Raw genomic sequence first — 26,696 nt, 5'->3', positions numbered from 1 at the left:
ATGTGAGTGCACGCCTCGGCCCCTGGAAACGAGAAGCAACTCATACCTCGTCTGTGTCCCAGCAGAGCAGCCCGCAGCCCCTCACCAGGACAGGCCCCTCAGCCCACTGTCGCCACTCTAGGCTGTGTGGTCCACGCCCAGGTCCACCGTGAAGGGCCCAGGGCACTGTCACTGAGGCAGGAGCCTGGGGTCACCCCCTCGACACACCCTTGGCCTCCTATGGGTCTGGGCGCTGCGCACCAGCAGGGCCAGCCCTTCTCCCTTCTCTCCTAAACCCAGCCTCGGGGAAGCTCATCCTCTCCTCCCCAGTCCTGCCACCCCTGCCTCCTCTGAGCCCTGGCCACTCCCCACCCCCAAGTGCACATGGCCAGCTCAACCCCTCCCAAAGGCAGGGACCTCACAGGATGTTCCCAGCCTCCCTTGCAGCTAGGCACAGCCACAGTTTAGCTAACAAGCTGGAAGGGGAGAACTGCCTGAAAATTTCTGGGAAAGATTTTCCTCCCTGGCTCCTTTTCTTCCTTTTTTTGAATGCAATGGTCACAAGCTGTGATAGTTGCAGCTAGAGCAACCACCTTGGAACCATGAGGCAACAAGCCAGCACTCAGGGGATGGCAGAGCACGAGGATGGGAAGAGCCGGGGTCCCTGATGACATCATTGGCTCACGGCACCTAATCCAGCACCACCTTCTCCAGTTCCAGAAAATATACGTGATTGTTTGTTAAACCACTGTTGGCTGGACATCCTGTTACTTGCAGCTGAAAGCATCCCCAGGAAATGCAAGGCTTAGTACCCATGAACCCCCAGGCTGGACCTGGTCCACTGCCAGCCCTGCTTAGAGGCCAGTGGAGGAGAGAGAGAACCTGAAGATGAAGCCAAGATGGTTCTGCCACTCACTGCCTGGTGACCTTGGGCCAGTACTGAAACGACGCCCACTGGGCCTCTGCTTCCCCATTTGAAACGGGAGGGGGCCCAGCAGCCTCCCTCCCGACCCCGAGCCCCCTCCAGTGCACCCGTCTGGAACCACTGCGCCGAGCCATCTCCGAGGGCTTTGCCAGCTCACATCACCCATGACCCCTCATCTCTAGTAAAGGAGGGCTGAGTTGGCTGTCGGGGAGGCACGTGGTGGGCATTCTAGGGGAGGGGACGTCATAAAGACCACACAGAGCCACAGGCTGGAGAGGCGCACAGAGGTGGCTTAATCGGGGCCTGGATGGGAGCTGAGGAACCAGTGAAAGGTGGTGAGTGGAGGCCCCCAGCCCCAGCCCCGGTCCAGGCTGAGTCCTGACACTGCTCCCGGGCTCCCAGGCTGCCCTCGAGCTCTGCTGGGAGGAGGCTGGTCTGGTAGGGGGAGGAGCGGGAATCCCGGGGTCCTCCCTGCGTCCGGGTAGGCGGCCGAGCCCTCCTGCACCCCTGACAGGCCATGGGGTTTACCCGCGGGGCCACACCTGGCCCCTCCCCTGGCCTGGGTCAGAGCCACGAGGGAGGAAAGGTAACCAGGCTGCTGCCGGGGCGCCGGGCGTCCCAATGCCCCCATCTCACCCTCACGCCCCCACTGGGCGGATGGGGAAAGTGAGGCTGGGGAGGCGCAGACGCCCCCAGGGGCCAGGTGGAGCCTCCCCTTCCCCCCGCTCTCGCCGAGCGAGGAAGGGGGGCAGCTGAAGAGGCGCCAGATGGCCCAGATTCCCGGCTTCCGCAGAGACGCCCGGGAACAAGACCTCCTCTCTCAACTACTCTCGCAGCTGAAAATATTTACATCCAAATACGTCCCAATGCGCCATATTTCTGCCTCAAGCCAGCCTGGGAGTCTGTCCCCGCCACCTGGGAGGCGGCGACGCCTGGGTAGGGAGGGTCTTGCCTTCCAGGGGAGCTGACGAGTCTTACCAGAGGCCAGGATGAAGGAGCGCGGGCCTGGGAGGGAGCCCAGAAGGGACCCCGGCGTTCTGAAAGGCCGGCCTGCTGGGCGCTCCGGCCTCGGCCTCGGGGCCCTTACACTAGCACGAGGCTCTGCTCAAGGGCGCGTCCCACAGGAGACGCGAGAAAAGCACCTCCTCCTAGAGAGCCAGTGTGGCACTCCACTTCCCTCCCGCGAGACTGCCCTCCAGCGAGACTTCCCACCCGCGAGACTTCCCACCTGCTAGGTTGCCCTCTCGCGAGACTGCCTTCCCGCACACCCAAGTAGCGCAAAACGTGGGTTGTTTTGCTGCTCTTCGGCTCGCGGTGTCCTCCGACCGGTAAGGCGGCGCCTGGCCTCACTCGCCCCGGCTCCCCGGCACAGAGAGTAGCGTCCAGCTCCGGTAGGCGCTCAGTAAGTGCATGTGCAAAGCACAGACCACTGAGTGCGTGGGAAGCTCACGCAGACCACTGGCCTCTGGCTTCCCGTCTGTGAGATGGGAATAACCAGTGACGCGGCCACGCCTTGCCCGGGCTGTGCAACAGGCTACGGTGGACGGCAGACTGAAAGCAGCCGAATTGTGTCCTCTCCGAGTTCCGCAGGCAGGGAGGCCAGAATCAAGGCGTCCACAGGCTGCGCTCCACCTAAAGGCTCGAAGAACGGATTATGGGCTGCATTGTGTTCCCACAAAATTCGTAGGTTGAAGCCCTGACCCCCAGTATCCCAGAATGTGACTGTATTTGAAGATGAGGTTGCTGGGGTGGCCCCGAGCCAGGGTGACCGGTGTTCTTATAAGAAGAGGAGACTAATCCACAGACGCTGGGGCTGCAGACACGCAAACCTGGACGTGGACGTTTACAGCAGCTTTATTCCCAATCGCCAAAACTTGGAAGCAACCAAGATGTCCTTCAAGGTGAATGGATAAATAGACTGTGCTTCATAATAAATAGACAGTGGAATATTACTCAGCACTAAAAAGAAATGATCTGTCAAGCCATGAAAAGGCATGGGGGAACCTTAAATGCAAGTTACTAAGTGAAGAAGCCAATCTGAAAAGGCTACAGACTGTGTGATTCCAACTCTGAAACATGCTGGGAAAGGCAAAACTATGAGACGGTGCAAGGATCAGTGGTGGCGGGGGGTTGGGGGGAGGGAGGATCAACAGGCAGAGCACAAAGGACTTTCAGGGCAGTGAAACTACCCTGCATGAGACTACGATGGTGGATACAGGTCATTATGCACTTGTCCACACCCACGGAATGTACACCACCGAGAGTGACCCTGGTGTAGACTGCGGACTCCGAGTGTGGTGGTGCAGGGCCATCAGTTGTAATCAAGGTACCACCTGGTAGGGGTGCGATAATGGGGGAGCCTGTGAGTGTGAGGGGGCAGGGGCTCGATTTTTCTGTAAACCTAAAAGTGCTCTAAAAAACAGAGTCTATTTAAAAGAAAAAAACCTGGCCCACAGAGCTGACCTTCTAGTGGAGGAACAGGCAATAAACAACATGAATGAGTAAAGCTTCTCTCCCTGGAGCTAGTGCCCAAGGGGTAGGAGGGGGAGGAGAAAAGGGGGCAAAAAGTGAAAAATGACATCGTTCCCAGTGGAGAGGTTTTCCTTTTTTATTCTTTCTGGATCAAACACAGCCTCAGGTCCACTGGGCTCATGCCTCATGGGCTCACAGGAAATGCATTTAGAGCTGATTGCTGAGATGCGGGGTAGACACTGGCTCCTCTGCAGGCGGGCAGCTCGAGGGACGGGGTGGGGGGTGCCCAGGACGCGGGAAACCTCAGCCCAGAGTCAGAGAGAAACCAGGACCTGCCGGGGCCTACCCCACCCTCCACCTGGGGCTCCTCAAAGGGAAAGTGGCCTCGGGGAGGGGCCTTCCCCTTTGCAGCTTGGCTGCTCAAGGGAGCAGGGTGGGCAGCTCCCCACAACCCAGAGGACGCGCTCTGCCGGCAGGCAGACAGGTCCCCAGGAGTGTTGGGGTCACGCAGAGGTGACACTCTTCCCTTCTGAGCCTGGGTTTCCCATCCCTCGGAATGGACAGCCTTGCCCGATGCCGCTGGAGGGGGTGGCTGGTAAGCAAAGAGACTAGGGGTGGGGCGGTGAGGGGCTGGGGTTTGGTGCAGCGGGACCCTCGCCCATCCCGCCCGGCTGACCCAGCGCAGCCCCACACCCCGGCCCCGCGCACCGGCTGGTGACGTGGGCAGCCTGCTGAGCCTCTCGGAGCCTCTTGGTGACGGTGACAGGTATTAAGTTCAGGTGCAGACTGAGGAGACGTCTCCGCGCTGAGTCAAGGGGACTTGGCTGTCGTCACTGTCACTGGCAGCACTCTGTTTCCGTCCTCACACTGTCCTCCCTGGGCTCAGCCCAAAGCCCCAGGCCTGCTGGTCAAGCGAGTGAAGTTCAGGACAATAGGAGTGGGCATGGCTCCCCCGCCACTCCACACCCACCTCCAGGTTCGGAATGTGCATGCCGCCCAGGCACAGGCCACAGAGCCCCGGTCCCCCGAGGGCACTACACCAGGCCCCTGGCTCCCAGAAGCTGGGCCTGGGGCACACCCTTAGTGGGCCGGGTCTCTAAAGGCAGACCACTTAGGGCCTTGGGCCCCGTGACCACCTCCCCTGAACCAGCCACACAGCTGGGGTCAGGGGTTGAGGAAAGCTGGTCTGTCTTCCTTGGAGGGTGTGTGGCGCACAGGTGGGGAGTAGCGTCCTGAGGGCTTCCCCTTCTCCTCCCAGTGAGTGCGCCGACTGCCCCAGAGCCCAGCCTCGTGTGCAGGATTCCCAGGCATCAACCCAGGATGCGAGTGGCCCTTCTCCATGGCTCTGTTTGCTCAGTGACACCCTGACTAGGGATTGGCGGGCAGGGTGTCCAGCCCTGGGCTGGCCCGTCCTGTCTGCCCCAAGTGAGCCCATGGGGGCAGGTTTTCTCCTGCACCATCCCTGTTGACTACCACCATCTGGCCACACTTCACTCTGGACCTGGAAACAGAGGTTGGCCTCCAGCCAGGCACTGGGTCCGGGGTTGCTGGTCTGTCTTGGCTCACGTGTAGCCCACATCTCCCCATCTGGCCTCCTCTGGGGCTGCCTTGTGACTCATATCCCTCTTTTGGGTGCTTTGTGACTGGGACTGTCGCCCCTGTGAGTCCCAGTACCTCCTCTCTAAAGCATGGCTGGCATGAGATTTGCATAGAATCATGTTTCCACTAATCCATCCATCAGTCACCCATCCATCTACCCACCCATCCCTCCCTCCATCCCTCCATCCATCCACCCATCCACCCACCCTCCCATCCATCCATCCACCCATCTGCTCATCCCTCCCTCCCATCCATCCATCCATCCATCCACCCATCCACCCACCCACCCATCCATCCACCCATCCACCCACCCACCCATCCATCCACCCATCCACCCACCCACCCATCCATCCACCCACCCACCCATCCATCCACCCATCCACCCACCCTCCCATCCATCCATCCATCCACCCACCCTCCCATCCATCCATCCATCCACCCATCCCCCCCTCCACTCTCCCATCCACCCACCCACCCACCCTCCCATCCATCCATCCACCCATCCACCCACCCACCCTCCCATCCATCCATCCACCCATCCACCCACCCACCCTCCCATCCATCCATCCACCCATCCACCCACCCTCCCATCCATCCATCCACCCATCCACCCACCCTCCCATCCGTCCATCCATCCACCCACCCTCCCATCCACCCATCCACCCACCCTCCCATCCACCCACCCTCCCATCCACCCATCCACCCACCCACCCACCCACCCTCCCATCCACCCATCCACCCACCCACCCTCCCATCCATCCATCCATCCATCCACCCACCCACCCACCCACCCTCCCATCCATCCATCCATCCACCCATCCCTCCCTCCACTCTCCCATCCATCCACCCACCCACCCACCCACCCTCCCATCCATCCATCCATCCACCCATCCACTCACCCTCCCATCCACCCATCCACCCACCCACCCTCCCATCCATCCATCCATCCATCCACCCAGCAGTCATGGGGGCTCCTACAGGATAGGAGAGGAGGTGGAAATAAGACACCCAGCCCGATGGGCTTCCCTGCCCACCTCCACCCAGTGTCATCTCACCACTGAGCCCCGCTGGCCTCCCTCCAGCTCTCTGGCCATCCTACAGAATCCTGAAAGCCTGAAAATGTGACCGCCTCAGGGCCCCTCTATCTGGAATGCTCTTCCCTTCACTTCCCCAGGGGCAGCTCTTAATTGATCCCTCAGACACAGCTTCCAAATCACCTCCCTTGATTGCCCCACGGGCCACATCTATTGGGGGCTTTTTGGTTGAATGTCTGCCTCCCATAGGGGAGAAGGTCCCTCGCCCCCTGCCCCCCGTCCAGCGGTGGGTGCTGGCCGCGGTGGCCTCTGGAGGGAGCAGCCCCACCCGCTCCTGCATCCACTCCTGCTGCAGCCACTTCCTCCTCGGGTCCTTATCTCCCGGGCCGCCCAACTCCGAAAGCCACAGCCAACGTCTGCTTCCCCACAAGCCCCAACTGCCCGGCCTTGGGGGAGCGGGGAGCAGGCAAGCACCCTCGAGGTGGCCACCAAGAGCCGGGCAGCCCCCGCTCCCCACTCGTGGGCAACTTTCTTTTCTTTCAACCCAACCTCTGTCAGCCCCTCTGATCAGAAAACCAGGCAGGATGAGACGCCTCCTCACGAAAGTGGAAGTGGCCCATCTGGGGTGCTCCCTGCAGGTGCAAGCGCCCTAAACGACTGCCCAGAGCCGGGGTGGGGGCTGCCTTCACAGGGGAGGGGCCTGTGCCTTCCCAAGACCCTCTCGCTTCCCAGTTCGGAGAGGCCCCACCGCTTGCAGCCTGGAAAACGGGGCGAGGCGAGAACCCCAGCACCAGTGCGGGTGACAGCTGCACCGCCGACCCCGAGGCAGGCCGTGCCCGGCGTCCCCCGCGGCATCTCCTCCCGGAACAGTCTGGGAGCTGGAACCACTGTGATCAGGGTGTCACACACGCCGAGGAAACTGGCCAGGGTGACCCTGAATCCCACCCTGACTGAGAGCAGGGGAAGCTAGGAGTGGCCGTGAGGACAGTGGCGAAACCAGGGACTGGCCCCTGGCTCCCGGCACCCTCCCCTCCACCTGAACCCTGGGGCCCCGGGGCAGTGCACCCTGAGGGGACATGCACGTCGCAGCCCCTTCCAGGAACAGACAGGGTCTGTCCCTGCCTGGACTGTAGAGGGACGCCCACCTGCTGTGACGGTGGCCTCTGGGGAAAGAGCGGGAGGCACTGGTAGGGGTTCTTACTTGCTGCCCTGCGCCCTCTGCACTGCTTGGACTGCTCCCCACGGGCAGGAATTACCTACAATCCAATTCGGTTCTGTCGGAATAGCACAGAAACCTGTGCGTCAGCCCCGGGTCTGCGGGCTGCACACCTCTGGCCTGTCTGAGGCCTTGAGACTGCGGCCGAGGTACGGTCCCCAGGGACTGACTGCCAGGCCAGTGGAGGGCGAGGGGCACACTTCGAGGGGTCTTCCCACGGCGGTCACCACCTTCACCAAGTGGCCATTTGAGTGACTGTGAAGGGCCCCGCCTCCCCTGTGCGGGGTGCCGAGTGGGGAGCGGGGCCTGGGACACCCGCTTCTGGGCTGAGTGGTCACAGAGGGCCCTGACCTTGTTTCTGGCGTCCGTCAGAGTGGGGAGCAGCCTGAACCCCCCCAGCAAATTCCACCCGTGAGCCCAAATCGGCACTGTTCCCCAAGGCGTCCATCGGGAAGTGGGGTAAGGGTCCCTGAGGAGCCCCCAACCAGGAGGCCAAGCCCAGAGAGGGGGTTAGCCTGCCCAGCCTGGCGGGCAGTACTTCCAGGGTGGGTGGGGGCAGGACCCCCAGGCCGCGAGGGGAAAGCCCTGAGTGGAGGGGAGCTGGCCAGAGCGGCAGGACCGGATCAGACCAGGGCTAACCCAGAGGTCAGGTTCAAGGTTACAGGCGATGCCCTTGAACAGTTGGCCCTGGGCAGGCGGCCCTGGGGGAAGTCTGGCTGAGGGCAAGAGAGGGCGGAGACCCCCGGACCAGCCCAGGCTGAAGACAGTGCCAGGCCAGAGGGGAGACAGGTGCACTGGGCAGCGTGGGAGTTGGAGGTTTGGCCAGGATGGACGTTGCCCCCATGCTGCTGAGCTGCGCCCCTGCCCAGGTCAAGGAAACACACCCAGCGGGCCAGGCCCAGGGTGGGTGGGGTGTCACTGGCCGGGTGGTAGGAGGAAGTTGTTGGAAAGTCAGGACGGAATGGCCGTGAGGGAAAGCCGGGCAGGGCTGGGCCCAGATGGTTCCTGTTGAGGAAGCAGTGGGCACAGCTGCACGACTCTTCCTGGCCTGGCCACACTATCACAGCGACACAGCTGGCTGCCTCGCTGCAGGCTGCAGGCGACCTCCCCCACCTGCGCGTCCCCAGGCCCGCCCCGCATCACATGAGCCCCTGCGGCCGCCCGCCCCTTCCCCAGGCCGGCGGGCAGTGGCTGCTAGAAGGCCCAGAGCGGTCTGGGGGACAGAGGCCTCCGGCTCGGAGAAGCCCAGGCTGGCTGAGGCCCCTGTCTTTCCCTCGAGGGCTCACGAGGTCGGGAAGGACGCCCAGGGCCGTGCTCAGGCCCATCTCCCGCCAGCAGCAGGATTCAGTCTCCTGGACCCACCTCCAGCTCCATGTCCCGTGTGTCCCCCGTACTGGAGAGTGGGCTCACGGCGCCCACCAGCTGCTCAGCGCCTAGGGGTCCCAGGAAGGGCGGCCCAGGTAAGGGGATGGGGCAGGGGGAGGGGCGGCCCGAGCAGGTGGCGAGGCTGTGACATCTCCACGCTGCCGCCTGACTGGCCCTGTTGACTCACCCCCACTGTCAGCGCGGCCTCCCACCGGGCATAGGCCCGCACAGCTGGGGCAGGTGGCCGGGGAGGACCCGGCAGGTGCCAGGCCGGTGGGCAGGCCCCACCCAGAGGCAGATGCTAGAGGCGGGGGCGGCTCAGTCCTCTAAGAGGGGTGGGCTCTGTCGGCCTCAGGGAGCAGGGCCCCGGAGTCAGCAAGGAAGAAGGTGTGCAAACTGGTGGGGACCCCTACGACTTGGAGGTCGGATGAGGAAACTAAGGCCAGATAGAGAGGGCCTCGCCCAAGGCCCCGGGACGGAGTGATGGTCCAGGACCTGGCCCTGGGCCCCAGTGAGGAGCGCCCCTGCCAGGGCTCCCACCCAGTGGAGCCAGTGCCAGGGAGAAGTGGTCACATAGGGAGGACTTCCTATGGGCTGCTGACTGGGAGGTGCAGGAGGCCATGGCCCTCCCTGACACGCGACCCCAGCTGCAAGGTCGCGTGCCCGGCTCTCCCAGGACTCGGGGGCCAGCAGGGCTGTAGGCAGGTGGCCCCGTTCCCCAGCCACAGCCACGTGCCCACGGTCCCAGGAGCACAGAGTCCCAAGTCTCACTGCGGAGTGCAAGCATGCCCTGCCACTCACCCTGGCACCCCGACCCCAGACATCCCATCTCCCCTGCAGAGGGACCGTCTCCCCTGAGCAGGCCCCCACCTGCCCCATCCAGGGCCCAGAGGGCCAGCTCCCTACACAGGCTCTGCCAGGCACTCAGCGCATCCAGGACTAGAATCCTGGGTGTGCAAGGCCCGCCTCTCCACACAGTAACGAGCGTGCTGCTGGCTTCTCCCGAGTGTGGGTGATTCAAAGACATCGCCAGGGAGGCACCAGTCACTGGCCTGGGACACGCTCGCCCTGCCCTCGGGCTGGCCAGAGGCTGCAGTCCCATCCAGCTCCAGCTGGGCCCCACACAGCTGCCCCTCCTTTCCCAGGGCAGCCCTCCCTGACCCCACTGTTCTGGGACCACTCCCCCCTCCTCACCTGGGGCCGGCCCCTCCTCGTGTCGGCCTCAGTTTCCTCATGTGTCAGGCCCCGTCCTTCTGCCCACTGAAGGGGTCAAGGAGCGGCTTCTCAGAGGCGGGGGAGGGAGGGGGGAGGCAGACGAGACTGCTGGCTGCTGTTGTGTTTGGATGGTGGAGTGCCAGCCCGTGAAAGGGGTTTGAGGCCAGGAAACACGATGGACCCTCCGTGCGCATGATGTCTCCTGCGGTGTTGGTCGGGCCGCGGGCCCTTGGAGAAGATGGTCTGGGTGGACCTCCGATGCAGAATCCCAGCCGCCCCAATGGGGGCACTTCTCACTTGGGAGGCTTTGCTGGGAGGAGGGAAAGCAGTGGCTCGTGCATTTGACTGGGGGCTTGCCTGGGCGCGGGGGTCCCAGCCCTGGGACACTGGCTTCTAGGAGCTCACGGCCCATCGTCTCTAAATCCCCTGGCCCCAGGTGATAGGCACAGCCACACATCCTGCTCCCCAGGTCTCCTTACGGGGGCAGATGCTGGGCCGTACAGTGCCAGGCATCACCACCGGGGGAAGTGGCAGGCGGAGCTGGGCTGGAGGGAGCCGTGGGGGCTGGGGCCCGGGGAGCCTGGGGACTGGGGACGGGCCCGTGGATCAGTGCTGCTCCGTCCTGCAGGCTTCCCACGATCCCGTGAAAACCTTTGAGACCCCAAATGTTAAGTAGCGCCCAAACCACAGAAAGAACAGTAAGCATATCTCCTGAAGCTGAACCTGTCCCTCTGGAGAACAAATGTGCGTGAACCCTGCGGCTTCCCTCCTGCTTAGCAGGAGGCGGGGCGGGGCTGGGGTGGGGGGATCCATCAGGACCGCACAGTGCGGGGGGGCCGCTGCCAGCAGGTGGGAAGGAACGGTGCTGTTTAGTGCTGAGTGCTCACTGCACTCAGATGTGTTAGGTGCCGGGCCTCCTGGAGGTCCAGTGGTTAAAACTCGGTGCTTCGAACATCATGGTACATGACTCTTTTTGAATTATGGTTTTCTCGGGGTATATGCCCAGTAGAGGGATTGCTGGGTCACATGGTAGCTCTATTTGTAGTTCTTTAAGGAACCTCCATACTGTTCTCCACAATGGCGGTACCAATTCACATTCCCACCAGCAGTGCAAGAGGGCTCCCTTTTCTCCACACCCTCTCCAGCATTTATTGTTTGTAGATTTTTTGATGATGGCCATTCTGACTGGTGTGAGATGATATCTCATTGTAGTTTTGATTTGCATTTCTCTAATGATTAGTGATGCTCAGCATCCTTTCATGTGTTTGTTGGCAATCTGTATATCTTCTTTGGAGAAATGTCTATTTAGGTCTTCTGTCCATTTTTGGATTGGGTTGTTTGTTTTTTTGCTATTGAGCTGCATGAGCTGCTTGTAAATTTTGGAGATTAATCCTTTGTCAGTTGCTTGCAGCTCTATTTACAATAGCCCGGAGATGGAAACAACCTAAGTGCCCATCATCGGATGAATGGATAAAGAAGATGTGGCACATACATACAATGGAATATTACTCAGCCATAAAAAGAAACAAAATTGAGCTATTTGTAATGAGGTGGATAGACTTAGAGTCTGTCTTACAGAGTGAAGTAAGTCAGAAAGAGAAAGACAAATACCGTATGCCAACACATATATATGGAATTTAAGAAAAAAAAATGTCATGAAGAACCTAGGGGTAAGACAGGAATAAAGACACAGACCTACTAGAGAATGGACTTGAGGATATGAGGAGGGGAAAGGGTAAGTTGTGACAAAGCGAGAGAGAGGCATGGACATATATACACTACCAAACGTAAAATAGATAGCTAGTGGGAAGCAGCCGCATAGCACAGGGAGATCAGCTCGGTGCTTTGTGACCACCTAGAGGGGTGGGATAGGGAGGGTGGGAGGGAGGGAGACGCAAGAGGGAAGAGATACGGGAACATATGTATAGCTGATTCACTTTGTTATAAAGCAGAAACTAACACACCATTGTAAAGCAATTATACTCCAATAAAGATGTAAAAAAACAAAAAACAAAAAATGGTGCTTCCACTGCAGGAGGCCAGGGTTCCATCCTCGGTTGGGGAACTAAGATCCTGCGTGCCGAGCGGCCTTAGCTTTATTAGGTGCCAATTGTGTGCACTAGAAGCTGGGCTCCCGCAAACGAGAGGTGGGAACCAGGACACCAGCCAGGCTGCCTCAGGCAAAGGAGGTTCGGGGGCAATGCCCCGTGACCACCCCGGGGGAGAAACTGAGTCAGGCCTGTTCAGTGTCACCTAAGAGGGACAGGTGGGGCCCAGGTGGCAGATTTCCAGGGAGACAGGGAATGTCCCATCACCAGAGGGTCCAAGCAGAGGCAGCTGGGGCCTTAGGGGGTGTTGGGCGAGATCCCATGGAGAGCGCTGTCCTGGGAGCCTTGGGTCGCCTGGTCCCAGGGGGTGGGGGTTCAGAGGTCAGCACTGTCACCAGGTGGGCTTGCCCTCCCTCTCCCCCATCCTCATCCTCCCCCTCCAGCTGCACCGCCCCCCCCACCACAGGCTCTTCTCTGGAACGTTCTCTGCCTGGAATGCCCTTCCCTGTTGTATTAATTTCCTGGGGCCGCTGTAACAAACCACTGCAAACCAGGTGACTTACAACAGAAATCTACTCCCTCCCAGATGTGGAGGCCAGAGACTGAAATGAAGTGGTTGCAGGGCTGGGCGCCCTCCAGAGGCTCTGGGGGAGGGTCGTTCCTGCCTCTTCCAGCTCCAGGGGGCTCCAGGTGTCCTTGGCTGGAGGCCACGTCCTTCCAATCTCTGTTCCCGTCTTCCCATGGCCTCTACCCCATGTCTCTGCCTCCTCTCCTCTTCTTATAAGGACAGTTGTCTTTGGATTTAGGGTGACCATTCCAGATGACCAGAGCTCCGACTGTCCCTTCTGCATTCCAGGCAGCAGGGTTGGGGCAAAGGTACCCACAGCCTGCAGCCAGCCACCTCTGTCACAGCCAGGGCCAGGGCTTGGGCACGTGGCCTCCAGCTGCCAGGGGGCCCAGTGGTGCATCCGGGGCCGCATGGCGCAAGAGGGGAGCCAGGTTATCAGAAGCCCACATGGCCTCCCAACTGCCCGCTGCCCCATTTCTCATTCAGCTGAGGCCCCTGGGACATGCTTTCAGGGCTGTCGGGAGACGGTCAGCTATGGACACTGGGGAATTCACACAGGGAGGGCCCGGGGCTTCTGGGGTTGGCGTGTGCGTGCAAGGATTTCTTGGTTTCTTCTGTACCGTCGTCCCGCTCCGGATGGCAGTCCTGTCCCTGCTTTGCTCACACGCTGCAGGGCCTTCTCCCCCTCCTCAGGCCTGTCCCCACGTCTTGTTGACCACATGGTGCTGGGGGCTCCTGTGTCAGGGTCATGGCTCAGGGCTGCCAAGCCCCACGTGCTTCTGTGACTGCCATCTCAGAAGAAAATACCGAGGTTCTGAGGGGCACACAGCAGGCGAGAGCAGAGGTGTGATTGAACCCGGCTCTGCTGACCCTGCAGGACCGATGGAGTGGGGGTCTATTTTGGGTGGAAAGCGGGCCCTAGACACCCTGCCAGATCAGTTGGTCCTGGCAGGAAACTGCTAGCACGACCGCCGGGCGACGAGTGTGGACTGTGTGATGAGGAACCTCTTACACAGGTCAAACAGAGCAGCCAGGTCAGGACAGGAGCCTGGGGGCCGATACAGCCTGACCTGAGGGGTGAGAGGGGAGAAGGGGAGGGAGCTGAGAGGGGCCAGGAGACGAGTGGAGTGGGCTGAGCCCCGGAGAGTGGATGGCAGGGCAAACACCCACGTCCTCCTTCCCCACCCCACATCTCCTGGGCCTGACCGGTCCCGGGCCAGCCTCCAGGGCACAGAGCAGAGGAGCAGGGGTGCAGCTCTGGGGCAGACGGAGGCTCTGGACTGAGTCCCCATCCCCCCACGTCCTGTGTCAGGACCCAGAACAAGTTTGGGGAGAGAGGATTCCACTCCCCACCAGGTCCTGGGAAGAGTGGGGCTCCCTAAGCCCCCTGCCCCGGGGTAAATGTGGAGCGTTCTTTCCCTGAGACCCTCAGTTTCCATGCTGTCCCTATCGCACAAGCCTGTGGGGCAAGACTTCTGGGGGCAGCCAGCAGGAGGACACCGGCCACCCGTGTCCTCCCCACCCATCAGACAGCAAAACTGAGCCTCAGAAGACAGAGCCGCAGGGCGGGGTGATGCCCAGGGGACAGGGTGCAATCCAGGCCAGCTTCCTGAAGGAAGTGGTCCTGCGGGGGCGGCGGGAGAAGGCAGAGACTTTCACTTCTTGAAGCGTCTTGACTGAGAAGAAAGGCACTGGTGCTAACCTCTCACACCTTCACTTCCGTGACTTCAGTGCAGGAGGGAGAGGCCAGGGCAAAGAGGGGCCTCCCCTGGACTCCGTGATGGGGCCAGAGGTGACGCTGCACTGGTGCTAATGAAATTCCCATCGTTAAACCCCACCTAGGTCACACTGGCACAGCCAGTGCCGGCAAACACCCTGGGCTGGGCAGTGACCGTCAGAGTGCAGCCCAGGGTGGAGGTGGCCTCCGTGGAGACCCCATCCAAAGGTCTTCTGGGGGCGGGGTGGGGAGGGTTGACAGGCTCTTCTCGTGGGGCTCTGGGGAGTCACTTTGTCATTCCGCCGTTTGCAAGAGTGAGCCCAAAAAAAGACAAGTGAGATCACCTCTAGCCTGTGTGCACGCCCTGGGGGGGGGGGTTCCCCCGCCCCGCGTCCTGGCCCCCCACTCCCGTGCCTCCCTTCAAGTCTTTGCTCCGGTTACCCTCCCCTCCCCCCGCACACGTGCACTCAGTCCTCCTCTCCTGCTGTTTTCTCCTTCATTTATTGTTCCCTCCGACAAGGGGGCGGCTCAGGGTTACGTACCTCTTCAGCATCCGTCTCCCGGGCGTGCTGTCTCCTCTGCCTGCTTGCCATGGCGCACTCAGCGCCCAGATCCTGGCACTGGCAGGTGAATGCATCCCATGTCCAGATGACTTGACCACCCCGCACACAACAAGCCTGCTGACCAGCACAGGGGCTGTGGGGAGTGGCTGCATTGGTCTCCAAATTCTAGATTTGCCATCACAGCCACTGTCAGACAGGACCTGAGGCCCAGAGATGGGGGCAGACTGCCAGGGGTCACACAGCAAGCAGGGCCGGGGCTCAGAGTTGGACCCGGGCCTAGCGGCCCCTCTCAACCCCTCCCTGCCCGAGGGCCTCTCCATGGGCACCAGGGTCCCCTCCCCTGCAGCCTGAGGCATGGAGGGCACCAGACCACCTACCCTCCTATCTTCTCTCACCGCGTCCTCTACAGGGGGACACAGGGCCCAGAGAGGGGATGTGACTGCCAAGGCCACAGGCTGCAGTCACAGGACGCCCCAGGTGGGGTGGTTTGTAAAGAGCAGACATTTATTTCTTGCAGAAGAGGAGGCTGGCCATCCAAGACCAGGGTGCTGGCAGGTTTGCTGTCTGGTGACAGCTCCCTGGTCCATAGCCCGCTTGCTCCCCACCCTAAACAGCACTTCCGGGAAAGGACCGGGAGGGGGCTGGGAAGGGCCAGCGGGCCAGAGGGTGATGCTGACTGGAGGAAGGGGCAAGCACCTCTGGCCATCCTAGCGGGTTCCGTTGCCTTGGAAACACTGACCTGCTGAAGTCCTCCGTCCCAGGCATGGAGGAACAGCCCCCTCTTCCTGCCCCCTGTCCCAGTGCCCACTTGGCCACAGGACCCTGGTGGGGCGTTTGTACCCTCGCCTACCTGGCCCTGGGGCCTGGATCAGGGGCCTGGGCACGCACACACCCCTCCCCCAGCTCCTGAGCCGGCAGGCGGCCCCTCTGCTCCGGGCGGGAGGGCTCAGGTGGCACTGCCAGGAGCTGGGCAATCCTTGGGTGACGAGTGGGTTGTGCACAGGAGGCCTGCTCCTTGGGCAGCGGAGGCTCCCTGAGTAGGCCGTGACCTCGGATGCAGCCCCCGGGGCAGCGACAGTAGCAACACAGGAGGGTCCTCCGAGGTTGTTCCCTAAGAACAGGCTGCAGGCCTTGGACAAGCGGGCAGAGGGGACTGGCCACTCCATTCCAGATGCCTTCCTGGCCCTGGGCACGGCTTCTTCCCAGTAACCCTTCAAAGGCATCATTGGCCTGGCTGTACAGATGAAGACAAATCAGAGGGGTCAGGAAACCTGCCCAAGGTCACACAGCAAGTCACTAGCAGGGCTGGGGCCTCCCTGTCTGCCCAGCGCCCTCCCTGGGAGGAAACGCAGTTGAGGTAGGGCCTCAGGAAAGGGACCCCTTTTGCACCCATCATTCCCCATGTGGGAGCTGCACCCTCTGAGAGCCTACAATGCGTCTGCTGGCTCTGCACTAGGGAGCCCAAGGCAGGTGCCATCTGGCGCCCCAGCTGACACCTGGATCGAGCGCTGCCCCAGCTGATGCCCGCAGAGCCACCGCCCGGCCTGGCCCTCGGGGCGAAGCCCCTGTGCTGCCTGCTGCTCTGAAACCTTTGGAAAAGCGGGCCGGGCCTGCCCCAGGCTAATACCCCGCGTTGAAGCACTCGGGCCTTCTGAGGGCCCAGTCCGTGCTGCTGAGGTCTCGAGGAGGGTGTGGCCTCTGGGTGCGGCTTCCACTCCACGGGTGCAGAAACGGGTCCCTTCCTGAGAGGAAGCAGCATCCGGCCACCTGCTCCGTGGGGCTCACAGCCTAGAGGGGCCGTGGTACGAAGGTGCACACGTCAGGGGGCAGAGGGTGAGGCCTTGCAGGTGGCCCATCCTCGCCCTAGAGACATGGCCAGTGTCCAAGCTGCCCTGGGCCTAGGCAGAGGGGGCACCCGAGAGCCTGGCCCTCACGCTGGCCATGTCCCTTCCCTGGGCCTGTAGAGCTTCACAGACACTGCAGGGGAGGGACATGAGGTGCAGGGCCAGGAGACCCCAGAGGGACAGGAGGGGTCTGCGTAGCCTGGCTTCCCCGATCTCAGTTTGCTCGTGGCAAGGGCAGCCGGTTGGACTAGATCATGGCCGGGAGGGGAGGGCTGGGCTGGAAGCCAGCTCCATCACTCACCCCGGGACCCAGCAGGCCTGTCTCCTCGTCTGTGACATGGGGGTGGCATCCAGCCCCCGAGAGGCTGGAGGATGGTGGGGGAGGACCCCGGCACCTACCTAGCCCTCCCCAGGTCCAGGCCTGCCTTTCTCGCCCCCCCCTCGGATCCTGGCTGCGACCCCCTGCCTGCACCCGCTCCCCGGCCAAGGGCCCTCGCAGGGGTGAAGAGGGAGCCCCGTGGAAGGAACTGGGGATTCACCCGCCCTCGGGCTCCCAGCGCTTCCTACTTCCCTCCCAAATTGGGGTGCATTTTGAGTGTGTGGAAAGCCCCGACCTCACAGGGCCTGGGAGAGGGCAGCGCGGTGGGAGGGGAGACAGTCAAGAGGGGTGCTGGGACCCTCGCACCTCAGGCCAACTTGATGGGGCCTCCTCAGAAACAGGTCCCCTGTGCTGAGCTCCGGGGCTGGGGCGGCGGGGGTCTTCCCACAGCTGGGTCCTCTTATTAAGAGAAAAGATCTAAGGTTCCAGCCTCGCTCTGAGCAGAGTGGCCGGCCCGGACACGGGACCCCAACACCCAGACCCTGGAGCTCAGAGAGGCCACAGTTTGCCGAGGGGTCCCTGGGCCTACCTCCCCAGGACGCTGCCTGCTGCCGCCAGCCCCCCACTGCTGGCCGCACGCCCACTCCTGCCTCAGGGCCTCAGGACAGGAGACATCCTCCCCCTGGAGGCTCAGGGCACCCGGCCCCTGCCTCTCCCTTCCTGTTTCTCAGGAGGGGGGTATTGCCTTGATGTACCCCCAGCCCTGGATAGATGGACACGCAGACATCAGACTCATTCCCACCCCTCCACCAGCACAGCGCTTTCTAGACCCAGGGTCAGGACCCGACATCCTAAAAGCAGGTGACAAAAAATGCAAGTCAGAACGGTATCGCTCCCATTCACGGCCCCCAGGTGTCCCACCCTGAAGTCCTCCGGGGCTCAGGAGGCCGGTCGAGAGGCTCTGCTTGGCCCTGGCCCCTCAATCGGGGCTTCCTAGTCTGCGGTGCAAGGGGCTGTCCCCACCTGGGGGGCTCTCCGGGCGGGGGCTGCCACCCGGAGCTGCAGGGCAGAGAGCACAGCTGGCTCGAGGGGACATGGGAGCAGGCGGCTTCCTGTGGAAACCGAAACTGCCAGGTGCTTCCCTCCCTCCCGCGGGGACCCAGAGACAGCTGGACCCGGTCCTGCAGCCCTGCCCCGCCGAGCTGCCTCTCCTTCAGGCAAATGCCCGAGGTCCAGACTGCGCTTCTCACCCGTCGCCGCGACAACTGGGCCTCAGGTCACCACCTACCCCTCACCCTCCGCGCAGAAGAGGCCCAGCGGCCCCGAGGCTCTGCCACCCCCTGGGGCTGCCCGTCCAGCCCGAGCCACCCTGGCTCAGGATTCCAAAGTCTTTGGGCAAAGTACCTGAAGTGATCTTCAACTTGAATACGTGTGAGGGTGATGACATTCCAGATAGATCAGATTTACCAGAACATAGCATTAAAGCCAGTTGCCCTGGCTGCCAGAATATGAAACGCTTCGCCCGCGGCTCATGTCCATCTCCTACTGGCTCGTGTCCATCTCCTACTGGCTCGTGTCCATCTCCTACTGGCTCGTGTCCATCTCCTACTGGCTCGTGTCCATCTCCTACTGGCTCGTGTCCATTTCCTACTGGCTCGTGTCCATCTCCTACTGGCTCGTGTCCATCTCCTACTGGCTCGTGTCCATTTCCTACTGGCTCGTGTCCATCTCCTACTGGCTCGTGTCCATCTCCTACTGGCTCGTGTCCATTTCCTACTGGTTCGTGTCCATCTCCTACTGGCTCGTGTCCATCTCTTACTGGCTCGTGTCCATTTCCTACTGGTTCGTGTCCATCTCCTACTGGCTCGTGTCCATCTCCTACTGGCTCGTGTCCATCTCCTACTGGCTCGTGTCCATTTCCTACTGGTTCGTGTCCATCTCCTACTGGCTCGTGTCCATCTCCTACTGGCTCGTGTCCATTTCCTACTGGTTCGTGTCCATCTCCTACTGGCTCGTGTCCATTTCCTACTGGCTCGTGTCCATTTCCTACTGGCTCGTGTCCATTTCCTACTGGACGGACTGCTGAGCTCACAGGAAACAGGAGACAGAAGGGGCAGGTCTGGTCGTTGCCCGCAGCTGGGCCTCCGACGCGCCGCCTGCTCCTAGCATCCCGTTGTCTCCTGGCCCACCTTTCATTTAAATCGTGAAAGAATTCGCCCAGGCCGGGAAAGCCCCATCCCAAGTCAGACGGGCAAGCTGAGGCTTCGCTCCGGAGTCTGCTCCCCCATCACCACTTCTTCTTAAAAAGGAATCGTTATAGATCCAGTGCCCCCTGCCCATGCTGCAGCAGCAAGACGGGATCAGAAATCCCTGAAAGCCAGGCTGCTGGGCCTGGACCCAGCTCAGGGTGCCCTGCGAGGTCCCCAAACTCGTACCCATGTCGTCATGTGTAAAATGCGGACGGTGTTACACGTCAGCCCTGGGAGCCGCCCAGCTGTGGAACCGTCCAAAGGACTGCTTTTATCTGTGTGTGTCTTTCCCAGGTACATTGCGATTTTCTGTTTTAAATTGTTACATAGGAGGATCACGTTCTGTGCATCTTTTGCAATTTTCTGTTTTCTCTCCACGATGACACATAACACTGGATCCGTGCAGGCGCTGCCCGCGTTGCCCTGCGGCCCCATGAGTCCCCACGAGCCCAGGCAGTGGGAGGGTAGGACCTCAAGGAGACCCCACCTGGCTCCCATTGAGAAAGGCCTTTCGACAGCCACGTGTCCAGAGTCATGTGGGGTGTTTCTGGAGGTCATGAAATCTCCCTATGGCTCTTGGGGAGGCCCAGTTCACTGAAACTAGTGTGGGCGGGGGCGAGGCACTGGCACCTGGGCTGGCCTCAGCTCGACCTAGTCCGACCCTTTCTGAACGTGGACTCAGAGTCATCCCGGGTGAGGCTGTGGTGGGGAGTCCAGCTGTGACGAGCAGGGGGAGAGGCCAGTCTCTGTGTGGCCCCCTCGCTCTGCACCATCCCCTCCCTGACTCTAGCCCCGCTCCAGACCTTTGACCTGAGGCCTGGGTGGTGGAAAGTCCTGGCGTGTGTGGGCCAGCGGGCCGGAGGCCTCCAAGCTGGGAAACCCCGCTCCTCTTCAGAAAGCCAGAAACGGGGCTCTCAGCAGCCCCTCCACGATGCTAGAAGGAAGAGGCGGCTGAGGGGACTTTTGTGCCTGCCTGTTGGCTGCCTGAGCCTCCACCCCTGCCCCCGGTCCCCACCCCTGCACAGCACTGCACAGAGGGGGCCCCGGCCTGTCCTGGAGGGGTCAGGAGACTGAGCTGCTGAGCGCGCATCCCCGTCCACCCCTCAGCGAAGCCAGGAACATGTGACAGGTGGCACTGGCTGCAGAGGGTGGGCAGCTGGGCTGGTGCAGGCAGGACGGGGTCAGAGCAGCTGGATCGGGGCCCAGGGGGGCAGTGGGGGCCTGGCGGGGGCTGCCGTAATAATAGTGGCGTGTCACCGAGCTCTCCCTGCTCCCTGGAGGGAGAGCTCCTGCAGCCCCGACACCGTGGCTGGTGGGAAACGGGCCTGCCATGTGCTGGATGCCAGGGCCTACCCTCCAAGCCGGTGGCTCAGGGGATTTTTATTACTTTTGGCTGGCATGTCCCCTAAAATTTTTTTGAAAAATCAAACCCCCTTTAAGGTGATATTTCTTACAAAGCGGCCTTACTGGGCTCAGTCACACCTGACCCTGGGCTGCTGCTTTTTGGTGGATAACAGGGGCCCGGGGCCACTAGAGAAGTTTTGGAAGGTGACAGTTAGCTGGCCACAAGAAAGGCTAACCTTAACACCCCCCGTGAGACATTCGGAGTGAGCAGTGCACAGAGGCACACGCCAGTTTCCCAGACTCCCCACCCTGCAGGCACCCTGCCTGCTCGGTAGGAAACAGGCCTTGAGCCCCGGGTGGGCATCATGCTGCAAACGTTACTGAACTGAACCTGGGTCTGCTTGCCCGTGCGCAGCAGAGCTGATCTGATACTGTGCTGTGATGAAGGAAAGTACAGCGTTTATTACAGGTGCCAAGCAAGGAGAATGGGCAGCTCGTGTTCAAAAGACCCGAACCCCCCCATGACTTTCAGGGAAGGGGTTTTAAAGGTCGTGTGAGGGAGGGGGATGCAGGGTGTCTGAGTAGCTAATGCACAATTCTTGTATTGGTTGGCATCAAGGTGAAATTTCGAGCATCACCAACCTTCTGGTTTCAACCGGTCTGGGGTCTACGTGCTTGTGGTCATCAGTTTTCACCTCGTGGGGGTCGGCTTCCTGTAAAAACAACTTAGGAATGTGCATCAGGCCGTTATCCAGATCCTTCAGGGGACTGGGAGTTCAGTGATTCTGCTCTGTGGCTGGTTTAGAGTCTAAACTATAACCAATTTCCTGCCCAACAAGTATTCTTTGTTTCTACATCTTCACATTTTGTAATCATTCACTCTTTTTTTAAATTAATTTATTTATTTATTTATTTATGGCTGCGTTGAGTCTTCGTTGCTGCGCACGGGCTTTCTCTAGTTGAGGCGGGCAGGCGCTACTCTTCGTTGTGGTGCGCGGGCTTCTCATGGCGGTTTCTCTTGTTGCGGAGCACGGGCTCCAGGTGCGTGGGCTTCAGTAGTTGTGCTCACGGGCTCTAGAGCGCAGGCTCAGCAGCCGTGGCGCACAGGCTTAGTTGCTCCACAGCACATGGGATCCTCCCAGACCAGGGATCGAACCCGTGTCCCCCGCATTGACGGGCAGATTCTTAACCACTGCTCTGCCAAGGAAGTCCCTGTAATCATTCACTCTTGAGCCAGGCTTTTGAGGCTTGGGCAGGCCTGGGAAAGTAAAGCAAAAGCCTTTTACTTTAATGGACAGGGACAAAGGGGCCTGTATATGGGTTCACAAATATCCTTCTAAACCAATGGGGGACATAGGACTGTGGGTGATGGTGGTGATGGGCCAGTTCAAAACATCTGGACATTGTGGTTTCAACAGTCAAAGGTCAACTGGTCCAGCGTATCGTATATTTTATGTGGCACACGTGCTTGGGACCTATTTTCATGGCAACCCTGAGGCCGCAGGTTTAGTACCTTGACTAGTGGAAATGTTGCCACAAAACCAAATTGTCAGGACCCAGACTGACACTGTCAGCTTTAATTCAAATAAGCATGTTATTAATGACTCAACTGTCTCACTTTGGAATTCCACTTCTGGTGTAAATGGATGGATGGCAGATGGATGGGTGTGGGTGGGTGGATGAATAGATGGACAGGGAGAAAAGAAAGAAAGCAGGAAGGCAGGAAGGTAAGTTAAAGCAAACCTCTCAAAAAGCTATAAACATGATTCTTCTATGAAAGTGTAGCAAGCACGTGTCAGAGACATGTCTCCCCCATTGCTGAGGTAGCCAGCCAGGTGGCAAAGGCGACTCAAGGGAGGACACAGCAATTTTCCAACCCAAAAAGAGAGAACGCCGCCCCAAGACCCCTAAACACAGTCATGAAGCATAGCCTTCTCTACTGAGCAGAAACGGTCTGCAACTTGTCTGTTTCCTGCAAGTTAACACCTAACTTACAGCATCTGAGACCCAATCAGCATCAATAGAAAGACACCCAGGCATGTTCCAGGAGGCCCACTGACCTTGGCAGCCTGGCTGGACATGAGGACACGGGTGGCCCTCTGCCTTGTCACTCATTTGGGACAGGTGTTTCCATCAGACGAAGGCAGGGGAGGCCCGGAGACTCACTGGGTCTTTATACCCTGAGGCAAAGCACTGAGATGGGTTCAGCCTGCAGGAGAGAAGGAGGGTCAGGAAAGGAGAGGAGGGAAGAACGGGCAGACCACAGGCCTCGTTTCCTGCTGGAACAATCCGGAAGTTGAGGACCCCAGGATTCCTTCAAGCTCTCTTGCCCAGCTACCTGGAGAGTCTTGGCACATGCCCGTTAGGAAGACCCTGGCCACAGACCAGAGCAGCCTGCCCGCCGCACTGGCCAGGGCTTGGGGGGCCGGAAGGCTCTTGGTTCTCTTTCGTTGGAAGACAGAACCCCTCTTCTTTCTGCAGGTACTGCTGCAAGCCAACTGCCCCCCTCACGGTGAGAGATGGGGACCCCTCCAACCTCTGTGCGGGGGCCAGGCCTCGACCCCAGTCCTGCTGCCGCCCCCGCCTCACCTCCTGCCGGCTCCCTGCCCATGGGGCCCGAGCTCTACTTTCTGGATTATCAGGAGGCTGTTCTCTCCAGGGTCTGTGGTTCTCCTGGTCATTCCCCCCCCCAGAACAGAGCATGGCACATCAGGTGCTGGGAAACGTCAGCTGAGAGAGAGAATCTGGAGAATGGCTGAGTGGCTAGAAGCTTGGATGAACCCTGGAAACATACTCACTGAAAGAGGCGGGACCCAAAAGGCCGTGTATTATACGACGCCACTCACACGAAAGGTCCACGAGAGGCCACTCCACAGGGATGGACGCAGATTCGGGCTTGCCAGGGGCTGGGGCAGGGGCCGTGCTTCCTGTTGTAACATCAGGCTCTGCGGACGCCCGCACTGGGGGGTGCCAAGCGCCCCCAGGACCAAAGGAGACGCTGAGAGTAACGACGCTCCTCGGGACCCAGCGAATGCCACCGCTGACACGTGGGTCCTGGGAACCTGTGCCTTTCTGCTGAGCGCAGAGGAGGCCTCAGCATCCTTCACAGCACGGTGCTCCTGGGGCCAGTCCTGGCCGGTGGTCGCACACCGTCCATGGGGAGCTACTGTCCCCCATCCCCGGCTGGTACTTTTGTCAAATGGAATTAAAATGTCATGACAGCATCCAACTGGAGCAGAAGCTTCACCACCACCGACCGTCGCTTTCTGCACGACTCTCGTCTTTGGACCACTCTTAGCTCGATTGCTTTGTCCTGGGCGGTGAGTCACATGGCTCTTCTGAGTCTCCTTTGTGCATCATTAAGGCAGGGTTTAGGAAGCCCTAGAGGCCCCGGAGAAGGAGGACACAGCCTGTGCTCCACCGCTTGCTCAGGACGAGACCTCGGACAAGATGTGCAACCTCTCTGGGTTCTGTAACTTCGTCCATGAAAGTTCACATTTCAGATAAACAATATTTTAGTATAAGTATGTCCCAAATACTGCCTGGGACACACTCGTGCGGAAAATTATTCACTGCTTATCTGAAGTTGAAATTTAACCGAGCATCTGTATTTTTGTTTTCTAAATCTGGCAACCCCATCCATGAAGGATTCGAACCCTGTCTCCAAAAGGATTGTGTTCAGCTGCAAATAGCAGAAAACCTAACAGCAGTAGGACAGGGTTTGTGTGTCTTTGTCCTTGTAACAAAAACTCAGAGGCAGGCCATGGAGGCTGGTCAGCCGTCCGGGACACAGGCTAGTTTACTCTTTCTATCCTACCTCCTCTTACTTGTGGCTTCCTAGCTGCAAAGTGGCTGTGTCACTTCCAGGCGTCACATCTGCCTCCCGAGCAGGAAAAAAGAGGAAAAGAGAAGGTGCAGAGGACAAAAACTGGACCAGCCCCTTCTTATAAAGAAAGCAAGGCTTCTGTAGAAGCCCCAGTCGGCAGACTTCTGGTTACGCCCAGGATGGGGGGTCCGGTCCCCACTTCTGAAGCTCCTTCCCAAACCAGGACTTTCTGGCTTCTAATTTCACAACTTCTCTGCTGTTTTCAAAAAACCTCTGCGCCCAAGGTCCATCCACCCGGCCACGGCCCCATGGGGCCATTTCACAAGTGGCCATCCCCGCTGAACTTGGAGGAGGAGGGGGAGACCGCACTGTCCAAAACCCGGGCTGGGAAATCACTGCTCTCCTGCCTTGTCTGCAGGGCCTCCTGAGCTCAGGCGGTGGGAGCTGGGACGGGGACCCGAAGGGTCTGCTCTCATGTCTGCAGGCATCTATCCCTCCGAGGGGCCAAGGGACTCATCTTCGCGGGAAATTGACTGGTCTTTTTATTTTATTTTATTTTAATTTTTTAAAGTCTTTACTGAATTTGTTACAATATTGCTTCTGTTTTATGTTTTTTGGTTTTTTGGCCACAAAACATGTGGGATCCTAGCTCCCTGACCAGGGATCAAACCTGTACCCCCCGCAGTGGAAGGCGAAGTCTTAACCATTGAACCACCAGGGAAGTCCCTCGACTGGTCTTTTTAAACAAAGATCCAGCTTTTCCCCACCAGGGTCCTGGACACCAGCGTTTCCCTCTCCCCATTTTCTCTCCATCACTTTTCCAAGCGGCTGGGAGGAAAGAGGAGACTCCGAACATCCCTGGGACCCTTCTCCCCTATTCCCCTCTCCTGCTCTCAGTTTCCCTCCGTCTTGCTCCCCGTCCTGGCCTCTGCCGGTCACAGCCTCGTGTCCACCGACTTCCAGAGCATCTCTCCTGTGCCTGAGCTAGACAGGGGCAGCATGTCCACGCTCCTCCTGCCTCTGTCCTCACCTTCCCTTCGAGACCTCCGGGCCCCTGGAGCTGGGGGCTGCCGTCCCATGACGACCCCCGCCCAGGGGACTGCCCCAGCCCACGAGGCTCCCCTCAGGCCCCTCCGCACAAACCCACGTCAACGGCCAGGGTGGCTCTGAGCCCGCTGCCCCAAAGGGGAGGCGGCCGTACCCCTCAGAGCCCGTCAGTGGTCACAGCACCTCCTGTGTGCCCTTGACGCCCTGCACAGAGCCTCTCCCCACCCCCTTTATCAATGGGGAAGGGTGGGCCCCCCTCGTGCCCTGGTCCTCCAGGGCCTGCTGGAACTCAGACGCCAGGAGGACCTCGTGTCCCCAGCCCTGGGTGCTGCCGGGAGCAGCTCTCAGCTCACAAATGAGCACCTGGCGGGGCCGGGGGTGGTGGGGCTCAGAGAGGAGCCCAGTGGGCCCGGGGGTCTGCAGGGCCCCTCCAAGGGCAGCAGCGGGCGATGGGACACCCCCGCGCTGGGCTCTCCGCCTGCCCCAGGCCTTGGTCTCTGATCTGGGGACGGAACTTCTCCCTCTCCTCTCGCGGGCTCCTTCCACCAAAGTGCGTGATGCCTAAGGGCACTGGAAACAGGAGTGTCTCCACGTCAGAATCCTTTCTTCGCCACCTCCGCCGCCTCACCCTGACGTCCCCCAAATAAAACTTCTCCTTTCCCTCCGCGAGCAGATCAGTTCCCCATTCGCCGTGACCACACCACCCTCAACTTCTGCCCGGAGTTTCAGGTTCTGAGAGTTATTTTAGGTCTTCCTCCTACGTGCCTGCCTCTCCGGACAGCCCGGCCGCACTGACCTGCCTTCCCCGAGCCTCCAGACCCACGGCGGCCTGGCCGAGGGGCCTCGGCCCCTGCCCTCCGCCCTCCGCCGGCCCCTTGTCCCTAGGAGCCGGGGCGGTGCGTGCTGTTCAGAAGGTGCCTCAGTTCTGGGTCTGCTTTGATTTTAAAACAGCTTTCTTGAGATAACTCACAGAGCATACAATTCACTCATGTAACATGTCCAATTTCAGTGGTTTTTAGTCTGTTCACAGAGCTGTGCAACCGTCATCACTGCCTAATTTTAGAACACGTTCATCTCTCCTAAAAGAAACCCTGTGCCCCTTAGCAGTCACACCCCACCCTGCCCTGGTCTCTTCCTGTCTCCTGGACCTGCCAGTTCTGGCTGGTTCACACAAATGGGATCGTGTGAAACGCAGCCTTTGTGTCTGGCCTCTTACTCAGCGTGATGTTTTCAAGGCTCATCCACATTGCAGCACGAATTAAGACCTCATTTCTCTTTCTGGCGAATCATATTCCATCGTTTGGACTGTGAGGCAGCCTGGGGGAAACCCATACACGCTGTGGGTCTCAGCGAGTGACCGCCCCTC

The 26,696-nt window shown here is 60.1% G+C and overlaps 1 protein-coding gene across 1 annotated transcript in view; it reads left to right on the top strand.

Annotated features, from left to right (window-relative positions):
- The first annotated feature begins 7,694 nt into the window (after positions 1-7,694).
- The window catches only part of CBFA2T3 (CBFA2/RUNX1 partner transcriptional co-repressor 3), an 85,139-nt gene continuing 66,137 nt past the window's right edge, over positions 7,695-26,696 (top strand). The window contains exon 1 of the mRNA XM_089903414.1: positions 7,695-8,685. Within this exon, the coding sequence (XP_089759540.1) occupies positions 8,598-8,685 (88 nt within the window). The 5' untranslated portion in view covers positions 7,695-8,597. The remainder of the gene's footprint in view (positions 8,686-26,696) is intronic.

Source organism: Delphinapterus leucas, chromosome 20 (genome assembly GCF_059928025.1).
Source record: "Delphinapterus leucas isolate spDelLeu-1000000601 "Yukka" chromosome 20, BTC_Dleu_Yukka2, whole genome shotgun sequence".
Classification (NCBI taxonomy): Eukaryota; Metazoa; Chordata; class Mammalia; order Artiodactyla; family Monodontidae; genus Delphinapterus; species Delphinapterus leucas.
This window is presented reverse-complemented; position numbering and strand designations above follow the sequence as displayed.